Source organism: Akebia trifoliata, chromosome 11 (assembly GCF_017979445.1).
Source record: "Akebia trifoliata isolate Shusen 1 chromosome 11, ASM1797944v1, whole genome shotgun sequence".
In the NCBI taxonomy this organism is placed as follows: Eukaryota; Viridiplantae; Streptophyta; class Magnoliopsida; order Ranunculales; family Lardizabalaceae; genus Akebia; species Akebia trifoliata.
Genome location: NC_141385.1, coordinates 10,094,172 through 10,111,018, shown reverse-complemented (window position 1 = coordinate 10,111,018; position 16,847 = coordinate 10,094,172). Strand labels below are relative to the sequence as shown.

The window sequence follows — 16,847 nt, the reverse complement described above, 5'->3', positions numbered from 1 at the left end:
TTCAATAAGTTAAGACATAACTTATTTTAGCAAATTTGATAGGTTCCGATTTAATATTACTGAACAGATTTAGCATGTACCTAATGAACAAAACTTTCTATCGAATATTACAAAACAAATTCGTTAGGTACCTACCAAAAAGAACTTTCTCATGTGAATGACTTCGACTCGATTAGAAGTATTAGGGTAAGAAAAATAAGTAAGACAAAAGCTTAAAATCCTCATTGAAAATTTCCTAGATACAAAGGAAGAAGAAGAAGAAGAATGGTTTGGTGCATTTAGGTGGGTGAAATATGCAATTTAGTTAAATACATTTTAAAGTCAAGGTGGGTATCACTAGTAAGTGGGTGCAATTGGCCATTTTGGTGTGTGCAAATAAACCCACTCATATATAATATACACAACCTTAAGGGGTTGGCCTAGCAACAAGCCGAGCCAATCTCCTTAGGAAAGGTTGGTCAAATGTTCGAAACCTCACGAAGCTATGAATTCCTTGGGGTCACCCTCCAATGTCAAATTGACCCTCAACTCAACCAGTTGCACGTAGGACTTTCTGAGGGGACAATGTGTGTTACTGTGGGATTAGTCTCACACGAAGGGTGGGGATATCCTCGATATAATATACATAAATAATACAAGCCATCGAGGTCAATTTGGGCAATGTTATACAATGGCTTAGTCTGGATTTAATGGGTGGGAAAATTTTGAACCCAACTTGACCTTCGTAGCTCAAGATCAAGCACCTAACCTTTTTTTTTTTTCCAGTGGGCCAAACAACGGCGTTAATCGATCCAATTGACAACTCTATCCCTAGGGTTGTGCAATGAATTGGATTCAGATCGGATTTGGTTGATGTGGGACTAATTCAATAAAGATTGGATTGGGTTGGATCATTTTATCAAATTTATATTGGATCTCAATAGTAGGATCCAAATTCATTCCATTAACAATTGCATCAAATCCGGAACAAATCCAATCCAATTTGATATAGAAAATATAGATAAATTAAACTTCATATATTTGAACAAAATACATTACATAATGTACATACTTTCTCCTAAAATTATAGATCTCAATGGATCGGATTTCATGTATGATCCGATCCATTGACATTGCTAGGGCACAAGAAGGAACACAAGGATATGAACGTCATTTTCAGAATTTAGCCATATCGATCGTTCCATCAAGAGAGAACATAGTGGGCTCGAAATCCATACTGCTTTGGAAGGTCCCACTATTCTTTCCTTGACAGATGTCGCAATATAAAAAGACCACTAAGTTGGTCCACGTTTAGTTAGTCTCTCTGCTTCAACAAACACTCTCTTATAGTTATTTTTCCTCTGTTTTTTGAAACATTTTCCATTGCAGAAAGAAGAAGAAAAAATGAAGGTGAGTGCTCCAATGGAACCCAAAAACTCAGTCTTTTTCTTGCCTAAATTAATCTTTATTAATTTGTTGTTTTCGATTTTAAGCAGATCTTCAACTGGGTGCACAGGAAATTCCACAAGAACGTTGATGGGCATTTGATTTCTCATAAAAAAGGTCTCAAATTTAGTAGATCAAACTATCTAAATTTTCTTTCTTAGTGTGAAAACCATTAAATAGCTCCCAAATTCTTTTATTTTTTTAAAAGCCAACTTTTCTAAAAATCCTTTTTTTTTTTTTCTTTCTTAAAAGAATGATCTTTTTTGTCAGTAATCATTATCTCTGCTTTGTTCAATTTTCTTAAATAATCTGAACTTTAACTTTATGTGAACTCTTCACATTTTCTTCCTCGGTGTGAAAAACCATTAAAGGGTCTCAAATTATTGAAAAAAATAAGTTAAATTTACTAAAAAATCACTTTTTTCTTTCAAAGAAGTATGTTTCAGTCATCAAAATCATCTCTGCTTTATTAAATAATCTGAATTTGAATTTTATGCGAACTCTTCACATTTTCTCTCTCAATGTGAAAATACATTAAAATAAGGTAAATTTACTTAAAAACCATTTTTTTTTTCTTTAAAAAAATTGCTCTGCTTTATTCTATTTTCTTAAATATTCTGAATTTTAATTCTTAGGTGAACTTTTCACAGTGTGTAAAAACATGAGATGGGTCTAAAAAATTCTCAAAGAAACAGACCAAATTCACTTTTTTTTTTTTTTTTTAATAAAAAAAAAAAACCTTATTTTTGTGTTTTTTTAATTATTTTTTCAGATGGGTTAGCTTACAATGCTGGAAAAGCCGAAACCGATATGAAGGAAACCGACACGGACGCGTTTCTAGACCACGTCACCCTCGTCAACGTTCTTGACGGATGGAAAGACGGGATTCTAACGATCGGTACGTTTGGCTTCGATCCGTTCGACACCTCAAACCAACAAAATGAATATTCCATCAACAATGGAGAAGAAATATTAGACGGAGAAGAAGGAGAGGAATATTCCGTTACAGAAGAAGAAGGAGAACTGAACCCATTAGTCGTCAAAGCTTTCAAACATGAATTTGACAAGGTTATGGGTACGAATCCCGAGGTTTACGTGTCAAAACCTGAGATGATGACAAATTTCGAAGATACCCCTCTTCTTCGATTTCTCGAGTCACCTGAACTCAAGACCGAGTTGGAGAACGAGAAGAAGAGAACTACACTCGCTGAGTTGTTTTCGGCTGACTCGGAACTTACCGTGAAGTCAGATCCCGGTAAGATGCTACCGGATTCCGGTAAAAAACCGGTGTGTCATACGAAACACGGCCTTTCTTTCGCTAAGAAGTTCATGCCTCGTAAGGCAGAGGATTCTCGTCCAATAAGAAAACTACACCAAGTAATTATCTCTCTCTCTCTCGCTCTCTCTCTTTATTTGATAAATGACGTTTGACGCAAATCGTCAAACGTATGGTTAGATGGTAAAAATAAAGGATTCCTAGAGATTCTAATAATTTAGAATCTCTAGGAGTATTTTTCTTTTTTTAATTTATATCTTCTTAGTAATGGACTTCCTAACGGGGCTATAATTGAGATTTGAGTACAAGCTTCCTAGATCTAAATATTATATGTCTTGAGATTAGTATAAATATTTTAAGGATTAAATTTTTTTAATAATTCTTAAGAATTATTTTTCCCTCTCAACTATGGGTTTTGTTAACAAGTGCCATGAAGACACATTAAAGTGCATTAAATACACTTAAGGAATAAGTATTTCGATTATTTTGATATAACAAGAATTTTTTAAAAGTATTTTTATACAAAATCAATTTTTTTTTAATGTATTTAATGCACTTTAACGTATGTCTTTGGAGTACATTTAATAAAACCCCTCAACGATTGATTTGATGGAGGACGTCAAACATGATTTGATGCTTGTATTTTTAAAACAATAGAATATTAATATGATTTCAAAACTCGTTGAAAATTCAAATGAGCTTCAGATCTCAAAGTTCATTGGGTGAGATGATAATATAAAGAGTTTTGATAAATCAATGTGGCAAAACACATGCGATTTATACGAGACTGACATGGCAAGGGCACAAAATCATAATTTTTTTTTTCAGGTTGTATAAGAAAAAAGGATAAACGATTCTGAGTTCTTGTCACGTCAACAACGTATAAATCACATATATTTTGTCATATTAATTTATCGTTAGTTTAATGTATTTAGTCTCTTAAAATTACTTGTATGATATTTTGAAAATATCAACCAAGTTATCGAAAACTTTGTGAAGTTGATTTAATACTATATGCATTTTATCTCGTATATCAATTGTATGTTTTTGTTTGAGGTTTGAAAAGTCAACGTGAAAAACAAGATTGTGACTGAGTATCTACCTATCTGCCTTATTATTATAATAATAATAATTATTTAAATGTAGGTTACTCAAATAATTTTAATGCTTTGACTCGTACGAAACGAATCAACTCGGAGAGTCTAGATAACCGTTTATGAAGCCGTGAGTAACGGAAAAGTTCGTCACCTTTCTCTTTCTAGCCCTACCTATAGTCGTATACTCTACTTACTCTAATTCTTTGAGGGTTCCAGCGTAATTCGATTACTTTAGATAACCGTTTATGAAGTCGTGAGTAACGGAAAATTTCGTCATCTTTCTCTTTCTAGACCTACCAAATACCTATAGTCCTATACTCTAATTACTCTGATTCTTGAAGGTTCCAACGTCATTCGATTTCTTCAGATATTAACATTTATTGACTTAAATACCAAAAATAGACTTATTATTGCCGCATCAACTTTTACTAACGTCACCCTAACTGTGGGCAGTTCTTTACTGATTTACACGGGATTAGCAATGGTTGGTGTGGCAATAGCATCTCTAGAAAAATAAAAAATAAGAAAAACCTTAACGTTTTTCTTTTCAAAATCTGTCATTTTCAATTATAAAGTTTTAAAGAATTATGCTGAAGTGACCATTAGATTGGACCTCATGGAATCATTAGATGCTTTTCCTTGAGATATGAGTTTATGATTTCTATTCACTTTCACGTAAAAAAAAAATGCAATATGAGATCCAATCTCGTGAGATCACCTCCAGCACGACTCAAGTTAAAATCTTTCACCTCTTTGAGATATTAAAATAAAATGTCTTAAATGCCCTCATCATAATTTAAAAAAAATCATAATTTTTTCTTTTAAAAAATAAGTCATTTTCATTTTTCAACTTCTTAGTTAATAGCTAAAGTTTCTTACCTTTCTTTTTTACTTTAAAGTTCCTATTGAATATAAGACAGATTTTGTCATTTGCTTTTAATTTTCAAGATCAAGCTAAAAACATTAGGGTTTAGGGTATCTTAGGTGTTGACCAAAAGGCAAACGTAAAGAGGGTATATTAGAAAGAAATTCTAATCTCCAATTACACGATTGAGATGGAATGATGAATTCTTAACAAACGAATCCCAAGGAGACTTGTGCTGATCTTTAGGAAATGAAAATCTGTGCTTTTCTATAGTCTTTGGACGCTGTCGTTGGACTTAAGGAAAGTCCAAATTCCAAAACAGAAAAAGGGCAACCGATTGATTGTGTAGGATTCTAAGCATAATTAGTCCCATCCAATGGGGTAATGACACATAATAGATACAAAGGTAATCTGATTGCCTTGGTTATTAGTCGTTGGACGTTTTTGGGTCCAACAGGGCAAGGAACTTTAATTATCCTTTTTTTTTTTCTTTTTTTTTTTCGCCATCATCATAACCCACGACTCTAAGACTGTTGGCACTCTAACTTGTGGTTGGTACAGTCGAGATATTCAGGGCACTAAAGACTAGAAATTTATTGTTTTAAAAATCAGATTTTAGTTTAACATTTTGTGGATCAAATAAAGTTTGGCACCATCCTACTGTTATTGGAATTTATAGATTGGGTTCGGATCCTAATATTGAAACAATAAAAATTCGATCCAACAAGAGTTCATTCTTGTGGAGAGTTTTTCAAGCTTTCACTCCTCGAAATGCAATTTTATACCTTGATGTTGACTTTGACATTGATTTAGAGACTTTATCTTTAGTTCTTCTTCAGTTTTGAACGATAGAAGGAAAGAAAGTGTGAAGGATGGACCTTCGGTGTGGTGCCTGCCAACGACCCTCCATAGATTAGTTAGTAAATCAGTATCGATTTGTAGAAATAAGGATTGAAGAGTGGAAAAGAAGATGAATAGTGAAGATGTAAAAATGTTATTTGCTACTGACAATGCTTAGATAGAAAAATGTCCAATCCTTTGCAAATCTTCGAGAGAGGGTCTTATACCCAAATGATAGCTGGATGGGGGATTGCTGACTTTCCTTGAGAGTTGTGCCCCCACACCTCATTAATGTACCTAATTGAGTTTGATTAGCAGTTTCTCAGCATATTTAATGTTAAGTACTGTTAAGCGGTGGATGAGTCAAAGAATATCTCAATTACTCCTGTTTTGATAAAATACTTGTAGATATCACATTAAATGAGAGGGATCTGATTCAGGAGAAAGCTCAGATTGTCATTTAATGTTTTATCTTATTGAATCTAAGGCTTTGAAATTGAACCAACAGCTTAATTGATTTGTGAATCGGTCTGTGCTTCCATTTGGAGCACCTCGGTGCAAGATCGTTCACATTTCTTCTTTAATCTTCTCTATTCCCGTGTAGTGTGGCATTGCCCTAAAACAAACTATCCTATAAGTCGTCTACATTTACAAATTATCAACATCCATCTAAGAAATTTTTATGAAAAACTTCACTGGAAAGTTTAATATCCTAAGAAATTTATATTGTTTTATTTCTATTAGAAATCTGGGTGTTTATATCATGATATTCATACGCATGGAGTTAAAATGTGTGACTTTTATTAATTTTAATTTTTGTTCATTAGTTGGTAACGAGGATGATGAAGAAGAAGATCCACCCAGAGATTGAAAGCAAGAATCATGAAAAGGAAGGATTGATTGGTTCATCCAAGACGTTGATGGACACTTCAACAGTTAACGATGGAGCGATCGAAGTCGGGTCCCTGCTTTGAGGTAGGTCCCAACTTATTTCTGATTGATGGACTGTGATCATACAAGTAGATCATATTGTTTTCAACCTAGATCATCCATTTGTTGGGCCCACTTGAACAGACCATCTGAGCTAAAGTGGGCATGATAAAGGATGCAATTCGATGGATGCTTAAGATCGTAAATATTATTTTTGATCCATATATGGAGCTCATATTTTGGATGGTCAAGATTGAAAATAATATTTATTATTACATTTGAAGGGTAAAAAGATATTTTAGTAAGATAAAACAAAGGCATGCCCTCCAGGTTTTAGTGAATATTTGGTATACCCTCCTGTGTTTTCAAATTGATGACATCCGAAGTCACAATTGAGACACTATTAAAAATGACCTGAATACCCTTGTCTTCAACCTCTTGTCAAAGCACTTGATTTTCCTTCAAACTCATTGTCTTCACCTCTTACCTTCTAAATTGAGATTCAGTCTCCTTCAAACTTCAGACCTCGAAAACGAGTTAGAATTTTGGGGAGGTTGAAGGCTGGATTTTAACAAAAGAAAATCAAGGGTTCTTGGCAAGAGGTCGGAGATGAGGGCGTTTTGGTCATTTTCTTCTACTATTTCCCAGGAGACTGTTGTCAACAAGTATGTCATCAGTTTGAAAAGGAACTTGGGTGCCTCTCAAATATTCACCAATAATGTAGTGATATATCTAAACAAGAAAACATGATTAAGGATGTGTTGAGAGTCTGCAGAATTTTTTATAGCATTAATGTAGTCGAATTTATGTTCATTTCTAGATAACTTTGGCTCTAAATCGAGGATTTGGGTTTCAATAAGGATCCGATTTGATAACCAATTGATTTTGGATCAACCATGCCCTATCCAATAAATATATGAAGTTTATTTAAATTTTATATATCAATTGGATTTGATCAGGGGTGGAGTTTGGTTTTCTAGTAGAGGGGGCAAGCCACAGTTAATGGAAAGGTAAAGAGCTTGATCTCAAATATCCACCAAAACCCCTACATGCCCCCTTCGACCTCAGTCTTATTTAATAGACAATTGTAAATAGTTTTTTTTTTGTTTTTTTAATACTTATCATGGATATACCCACCCTTGTGGGGAGACTATATCCACGGTCACATGCACCGCCCCCTCTGAAAGTCCAACGTGCAACTGGTTGAGTCGAGGGTCAACCGATCCTAGAGGGTGCCCCTAAGGAATTCATTGCTAAATGGGGTTTCGAGCACCTGACCCACCCGTCCTGAGGAGCTTATCATGGCTCGGCTTGCCACTCCACGGGGGTTATAAAAAATCTTTCGAATTTGATCTCTTCCCAAAACCACCATCTTCAACCTCTTGACTAAAAATTTTACACTAGTTTTCAGCCTTAAGGTGTACTTTAAACTTTAAATCTAAAGAACAAGAAAGGGTTTTTGAAGTAGAAAATGGTGAGATTTTTAAAAGAAAATTCTAGGGTTTTATTAAAGGGATGAAGAAAAAAATTATGTATTGAAGATGGAGTCAAATAGATTAAAATTAATTTTTTTAAACAGGTTGAAATACTTGAAGACATCTAATTTTAAGGGTATCTCAAAGCGGGCATGTCTTCTAGGGGTATCTCAAATAAAAACAAAATTGCAAGGGTGGCTAAAATGACCCAAGTAATTGAATGGGGGCAATTAGCCCCGTACTTGCTCCGGTCCTAGATTTGATTTTATCCAAACCCGATTAGATCTAATCCTAACATTGAGATTCGATAAAAAATCCAATGCTTAATGGATCAATTCCTAGTTTGATTTGTTCCATATCACATTAGCCCCAAATCAAACCCAATTCGATCAGGATCGAATCCATTGCCAACCCTATTCTTTACCAAAAGAAACATATTATTTTAGGTAACCTCGTAATTAGACAATATTATTTCTTATCGGATTTAATGATTTATTATAAAAATATTTGATTAGCATAATGTTAAAATAATATTCACCAAGCCTTTGAAGGTGTCACCTTACTAAGTTGGTTAAAATCTGTTAGTGTTGACACCACAACTTGGTTTCAAAACCTAACCTCCAGGGGTTGGTGAGATGACCAAAGCCATGCTTCAGGAAGTAGAGGCTTTGAGTTCAAATCCTCTCTTAGGAACCACTCTCAGGGATTTATCATAGAAATTACCTGGTGTATGTTGGGGAAGGGTACTACATTTACCCCAAGGATTAGTCAGGTGGTATAAGACGGATACCTCGACTTAAAAACAAGGGTTTAAAACCTACTTTCACCAATTGATTAATAAACATTAACTCAATTGCTTATCAAAAATAAAAAATATAAATTGATTGAATGTCATTAATATAAATTAATAAATTTATTTATTAATATTTTTCCATTTTTCTATTTTTGCAGATACCTTCTTCTCTATCATGACGTAATTGTGTAGCTACGTATTTGTTTGAGCAATATCTGATTATCTTCGAGGACCTTATTATTTAGTTTTCATGCACTTGATCTGTGTGGTCTGTTCACTTTATTTATGATGTAATTTGCTTGTGAATTTGATCATGACTTTGAATTTTCTGATTTTTCATTTGATTTATTATTTTATCTTATACACAAAGGGTGTGACAAGAGATTCTACAAGTATTAAGGAGGGATATTAGATATTATATACATTTTAATAATATACATAAGATACTTTATATCATTTTGCATTGTTACAATGCATATAATTTTTATTATCCCTTCTTAATGATCTTATAGTCTCTATTAACAGTTTAAAAAAAATTAGTGAGACAAAAATGGGATTTGAAAATGAATGGTGTATTATATTAAAATAAGAACTAAGAACAAAAACACCTACGGTTCTTTCATTTATAATAGGGTCATTAAATTTTACAAGAATTAATGATCTTCCCCCACCACAGAATTGTAGATCAGTTGTCTTGGGATATTATAATCAAAAATATTTTTCTTGTGTATCCCGAGGCAATCGATCCATGATTCTGTGATGGGGGCATAGGGGGTGTCATATTATCACGACACTTTACCAAAATATTAGATATTTTACAAGAATTGATAGACCAGCCATGTTTTACAACATTTACGAAAGTGATATTTATACCTGATTTCATAATTATTCATCTAATATAAATTTAAAGGTATTTTATTATTTTTAAAAATTAACTAATATAGATTTACATCAACAAGATCTTTCTCTCATTATAACACCTCCAACGGTCTCTTTATTAACTCTCCAATATTTTTTAATAAAAGTAACTTTTGCACAAGGAAGAGGAGATCACTTTTTAACTTTCTACCATGTAAATTCTTCTCTATATTGAAGATAAGGAAGAGGAGACCGTTCGGAGTTACTCTTATAATGGTAAACATGTAATCATTCTTTTTGGAGACCCAAAAAATATTCTTTCGCCGTACTTTGACTACAACATATCAAGAGGTGGACCATTGATTTATGAAATAGAGCATAAAATTACTTCTTGTCCCATGCGATCAAAATGTTCAGGTTGGGTTGCAAAAATGGTTGAGTATTTTGCATAAATTACTAAACCAGTATTATATTTCTAGAGGAACCTTGTAGCGAACTTCTTGACGTGAAAGTGAATAGAAATTATAGATGCTTTTTCATTTGTATCTCAAGGAAAGAGATCTGTGATTCTCATACACTCTCACGTCAGGATGTGCGATGAATGTGGGTTCCAATCTTGAGATCACTTGAGTATTATTCATATTTTTATTACTTACAAAAATATTATATACCAGATTTCATAATTATTTATTTTTACCAAAATGATCATATCTTATAAGGTGGTATTTACAATTTACTTATTTTACCCTACCGGGTAGAACCTACATTCAACTCAAGGGCATGACACTATATTTTGAGTCGTGCTGGAGTGAAATCTCGAGGAAAACATCTATGGTTCCCCTACACTTTCACATCAGGGTGTGCGATGTGAGGTCCAAGCTTGAGGTCACTTCAACATTATTCCTAAATTTTTCATGTTGTATGCATAACGACCATACATTAGTTAATTGTTTTTGTAATAAAAGATATAAAATTGGATACAAGGACATTTTCATAGATATTAAAAAAAAATACTAGTTCAGTTATTTTGGAAAATACATCGATGTTTAATATTTTTATCTATCAAGAAAAATTTAGGAATGAGTGAAACCACACTATAATTATTAGATTGGAGTCTCCAACATAAAGAAATAATACCAAGAATGTACAAAAATATTTATTAGATTTGGTGGTGTATTTATGAAATGCACTCCAACGATAAAGTCAATCATTAATTTAATAAATTGACAGGACAAAATTCAAATAATTATCTACGTCATCGTCGTAATTCAACCTTTTATTTGTACGTAGTCGACTCAACACCCTCCACCATTGCCCTATCCATACTAGCACAACCACTAGGTTATGATTTCACAATTTAATCGCATGCTTCGTGAATCATGATGACCAGGGTCAATTTGCTCCTCTACTTACAATCAGTTGTTGTAGGTGAATTTTATAGGTGTCGAAGGCCTTTTTTTTTACTCGTCCTAGACACATGGCATCTCTCTAGTCCTTAGTAAGAGTTACAATTGGGACACACATTATGCCATCCTAATCATGGTAGGGAATGCTACCTCGTTAAATTTGTTGTATGGAATGACTATTATTTTTCAATTGTGGACTATGGCACATAGTACTGGGAAAATGTTACACCTTGTCGGAAGGTTCTAAGAAACCAAGCTTCATATCTTGAGTTGCCACATGTCACGAGTAATTTTTCCACTACATTATCCATTGCTAATTAAAGAAAAGAATAAATCGGACAAGAGTGCATGCACTTTCGTAATTCATCACTAACTATAGCTTTGTGGGCATTGATGATTGAGAACATTAAGTATATTGAGAGAATGTAAAAGTATGAAGTCTTGAAATCCATGTGAAAAAGACTCAGGATTGAATAAGGTGTTCCGTACATATAAGTTAGGATAGGTGTCTACGTGGCACATTTTAGTTGGTGTTTAAAATACCTCGGATTCTTAATCAAGTTGTTCATGCAGTCCAATGTGTTTATTTCCTAATCAAATTGTGCCATGTAGACACCATTCCTAAACTAGGCACTGTATGAATCTCGACACTTTGAAAAATCCAAAAAACCTTGTAGTACCCTTGCAATACCTACAACCACCAACTGATTTTCAACTGAATGCTTGAATGGCATTACAAATGACTTGTTCTAACTTTTATATTTGAGATAAATTACATTGAAAATAAAATCCATGACTATTCAGGCACTTTCATTTTCTTTGAGTTCCTATGATTATAGGGAATTTGTTTTCAATGGAATACAAACTTTTTAGGAAATGGTCATGTGGAAATGAATTCATTGTTTGACTGCATCTAAGAAAATGTCAAAAATATGGTTGATTTTAAGTTTGATTTTGGATCTTATGCACTGAGGGTAGAGAGTTGAAACCATCATCTGTTGTGTATGTGGACATCTTTGTGAAGCTCACTTAGTAATTTGATCAAACACTTATTGGTATTTCACCAAACACCTATTGCGTATTTCACCAAACACCTTATATGTCATACCTTCTAAGATCTTGTTTGATAATGACAATGAAGGACAAACCCAACTATTGTAGTAAATGCAAAGAAGATAAATAATCACACAATAAAAGAGTAAGAACACAATACCTACACACGAGATTTGATGTATTTCACTCAAAGGCTACAACCATAGAGATATGAGCATTAGAGCTTGATTTCATTATGAAGAAAACAGGACAAATTAATACAAGAAAACACTTTATCTCTTAGCTTTACCTTCTTCTAAATCTCAATCTTCCCAAATTTCTCAACCTCTCTTCTATTGAATTTTCTTTCGTTTTCCAATCTCTTCTATAGAAAAAAACTTAAGACTTGGAGTTAGATTTCTACAAAAGAAAATAAAAATCCTATCTTTTTAGAAGTAATAAAAAGTGGACCATTTACATAAGTTATAAGTCCAACCCAAATTACCTTAAATTGATCCTAAGGGTATGTTTGATTGCATGGAAAGTGACTTTCCATGGAATTTGAAATCCATGGAAAAATAGTAGTGAAAAATAGGTAGGGTTGGAAAATCAAATTTCATTGTTTGATTTTACTTGGATAAAATCATAGAAAAAATATGAGAAAAAAGAAGAAGAAGAAGGAGGAGGAGGAGGAGGAAGAAGATGAGAGGAGGGGGAGAGGAAGAAGAATATGAGGAGGAAGAGGGAGAAGGAGGATGTGGCAGCGACAGTGGTAAGTGAGAAAGAAGAAGAAAGAACGTGGTGGTGATGGTGATGGCGGAGGTAAGTGAGGAAGAAGATGATAAGGAAGGTAAGGGGGTAACGTGGTGGTGGTGGCGACGACGGAGATGATGAGAGAGAAAGAGAAGGTAGCCAAAGATGGTGACAACGGCGACGATGACGAGGTTAGTGTGACGGTGGTGGTGGTAAGGAAGAAGAAGATATGAGTGGGAAAGAATTGGAGATGGAAAATATGGGTGGATTTCACTTTCCCATCTATATAGGTGGGAAAGTGAAATCCATGTTTTGGTGGACTTTTTGATTGGGGTGGAAAATGAATTTCCATTTTCATGTACAATTAAACACTTGAAAAATGTTATTTTCCATGGAAATTGATTTTCCACCCTATTTTCCATGTGCAATCAAACATACCCTAATTGTTTTGAGTCATACTTCAACATCCTTCCCACACCTCAACACATGCCACGTCAGTCACAATCCAAGGAATTAATGCTTGAAATATTTTCTTTTTAAAATTTCCTTGAATTGTGGTTTACGCATGTATTGAGGTGTAGGAGGGGGATTTCAATCCTCTACCCTAGATTCTTTAAGTTTTAAGGGTGAGGTTAATAGTGAGAGAACAACATTAGATGGTAGGAAAATCATTTTCCAAGGGAATAGGAAAGCGTTTTCCCTCCTGAGACAAAGATTGTTTGTGTGGAAATATGAATTCCAAGGAAAATGCTCAATCATGCACCTAAAAATCACGTTTTCCAAGAGAAATCATTTTTATGTCATTTTCCCTAAAATTAAAGTTTTTTTTCCTTGTTGGTCATCAGAGGGATTTATCTCGACTTACCTAATACATGTGGTTGTGGAGTATTACATGTTCCAAGGAATTTAATGTTCTAAGAGGCCAATTGCCTGCCAATGCTAGTCAGGCAATTGACCCATCACTAGGATTGTCAACGGATAGGTATTCGATCAGATAGTGCTATATTCAAATTTGAATTCGAATTCGAAAAATTAGTGATATCCGAATTCGAATTCAAATCCAATCGAATATCACTAACCAATATTTGAATTCACATCCAAATAAATTTTGGATATCCGGTATTATCTGATAAAAATTTGAATAATTTTTTTTTTTGTTTTTGTTTTTCAAACCAAGTAAACCATGAAAATTAATAAATTAATTTATTTTATTAGGAAAAGAAAAAGGTTTTAACTTACAAATGAGAAGAGATGGTTGCAAAATCCTTGATTTTTAATCAAACACAAGCACATTCGTTTTCAACCCTAGATTTTCATCTTCGAATCATATAAAAAATCCTTCATCTTCAACTTCTGTCAATAATCCTTATTTTTTTCAAACCAATTAATCTTCAACATGTCAAAAGATATCTATAATTTTTTATCCTCTTCGTTTGGATTCTATCTGTTTCAATAATGGAGGAACGAATCAAAGACAAAGGTGACAACATCCTACTATCTCTAAGTATAGTTCCACCTCCATATTCACATAGAAAATACAGTTTGATGACAATCAGATTCTTAAAATCTCTCACTTTTCTGTACCTCCTCATCATTCTCATCTCACATTGTTTCCAAGAAGATGAAGAAGAAATGGGGAGATGAGGGGAAGGGGTTGAACGTGGAATATTTTTTGAAGTGGGCAGCCTCTTTCAAAATTTTGAAGCGGGCAGCCTCTTTCAAAATTTTGAAGCAACTCTCCCCATTGGATTACACGTGGCATTTTTAATAAGTCATTCAAATTTCATGAAAATATTGGTTGTGAAACAAATTTTCATTAAAATATTGGTTGTCTTGTCACACTTTTATTTATATATAATATATAATATAAAAAACTATCTTATAACTTTTATTTATATATATAATATATAAAAAAAAAAAAAAAAGGCTATTTTACACCTTTTGTTTAATTGAAAAGTTATCAGATTTTTATTTATATATATTAAATATGAAAAGTTGTCTTCCACCATTTATTTATTTATATATATATATATATATATATATATAAACTGTCCTACACCTTTTATTTAATTAAAAAATTATAAATAAAAAAAACTGTCTTTTACTTTTATTTATATATATAATATAAATTAAAAGTAAGATATAAGTACTTTACGTTGATATGGATGTATAAATATCCGAATTTATATCTAAATCTATTTGAATACTTAGAATATATTGAATTCGAATTTGATATTCGAAATTTCAAATACGAATTCAAATCGGATTTAAATTTTCGACTATCCATTGAGTGACTACCCATCACTAAAAATACAAAAATAAAAATGATAAAATTATAGTACTTAGACATCCATACAAAAATTTTAGTTTCTACTCATATTCATCAAATTTGAATTCAATTCATGGTTAAAAAGTCAAGATGCATACGTCACGTCGACAGATTCTGCAATACTCCCCTTGTCATTAAGTCATCAATAGCCAAATTACAAGAATACCCTTAGTCACTGAAATTATGATAATACCCTCATTGATTATACCTCTTCATATTAAATTACAAAAATATCCTTCTAGTAGGCTAGTAAATGTCCTCGAACAAAGAAAATTGTGCAACTTCAACGATGGGGTATCTGTATCATTTTTTTTTTCTATTTTAATTTCATTATTTCTAAAAAAGAAATCATACCTTTTAGAGCACAAATTCTTTTATATAATAGTAAATAGTAAATATTAAATATATAATTTGATAAAATAATAACTAATACTCAATTTAAAAGTGAGAAAAAAGGTTGATTTTCATAAAGAATAATGCTGAAGTGACCTTAAGATTGGACCTCACATCACACACCTTGAGGGGAAAGTGTATGATCGAGGTCCACATACACTTTCACGTGATATGAGGTCCAACCTCGAGGTCACTCCATCACGACTCTTTCTATATTACACTTGTCACAATTTTACATTTTCAAGTCCAATAAGACGCCCAAAGGGTGATATTAGACTAGGCACAACCAAGCTCATCTCCTTAGATGGGAAAATTAGCACATATTGTACATGAAAGATACAACTCTTAATACATGGACTTGTTAATTAGAAATCTATTAATTTTATATTTCTTTAGATGACATTAATTTTCTATCATGTTACATGGCACAATAGATGAATCCGAGATCTCAAGTTACGTAACACCAATTCACTCCCTCAAATTTGTATGGGACCCATTATGTAACTAGATACACACTTTTAGTTCCACGTGTACCAACGATCAAGTGCTATTTTATCGTCCCACATCTTTATAATTGTAATGAGAGATGGTCGAATAAGTGTTTGTTGACAACAAAATTTGAAATACAAAAAATGTGCCTACAATTATTAAGGTCATTTCGTCAAAATCAATAAAATACAATCCCATGAAAACGTTGTCAACAAATATTACTCACTTCGAATATGGATGTATTCAAATCCCAATTAGAAAAGCATATCTACTGTCCAAATTTGAATCTGAATTTGATAGATATCCTTAAACAACAGTCGAATTAAAACCCAAGTATCATATCGGATATACGAAAATATTCTATTCGACCGACAAGCAAATCAGATTTGAATACTATTCGAAAAAATTTCTATTTTCACCTCAAGAACATACAAAAGAACGAGTTGACTTGATTTATCATCTTGTCCAAAACAAACAAATCTCACTCCCTGAATATGATGCAAACGGTGAATTGACTCGACCATAAAACAAACAAAATGCCTACGTTGAGTTCAAAATAGAAGGTTTATGAAGAACAGTTTCATAGCCTCACGTAGTTAATTAAATCACATTTTTCAAATCACTCAAGATTTGTATAACTTTTTAGTTAAAATTTCGAACTCTACCTTTCAAAAAAAAAAAAAAAACTTGTTGCCTTTGAATCGAATTGGAAGTGAGTGAAACATCGCTATGGCTTTTTAATTTTTGACTCATCGACCTTTAATCTTAATCTTTAATGATGAAATTTTTTTCCTTTAAAAAAAACACACTTTGGGCATGTAAAATAACAAAGATTGAGTTAGATTTGGATTCATAAAAGGGATCAATCCTTGGGTTATGGTTTAGG

The 16,847-nt window shown here is 32.8% G+C and overlaps 1 protein-coding gene across 1 annotated transcript; it reads left to right on the top strand.

Annotated features, from left to right (window-relative positions):
• The first annotated feature begins 1,240 nt into the window (after positions 1–1,240).
• Positions 1,241–9,052, top strand: LOC147390845 (NAD-dependent protein deacetylase HST1-like protein). Its single transcript, XM_086417377.1, has 5 exons — positions 1,241–1,389; positions 1,476–1,542; positions 2,198–2,802; positions 6,331–6,478; positions 8,860–9,052. Exons 1-4 carry the CDS (start codon positions 1,384–1,386, stop codon positions 6,475–6,477), a joined length of 825 nt encoding a protein of 274 aa, XP_086273503.1. The 5' UTR covers positions 1,241–1,383; the 3' UTR covers position 6,478; positions 8,860–9,052.
• The last annotated feature ends 7,795 nt before the right edge of the window (positions 9,053–16,847 follow it).

Excerpts from the sequence above, each read along its gene's own strand:
- LOC147390845 (XM_086417377.1), top strand. Across the intron at positions 1,543-2,197 it reads TTTGATTTCTCATAAAAAAG|ATGGGTTAGCTTACAATGCT; the intron begins GTCTCAAATTTA and ends TTATTTTTTCAG. Across the intron at positions 2,803-6,330 it reads CAATAAGAAAACTACACCAA|TTGGTAACGAGGATGATGAA; the intron begins GTAATTATCTCT and ends TTTGTTCATTAG.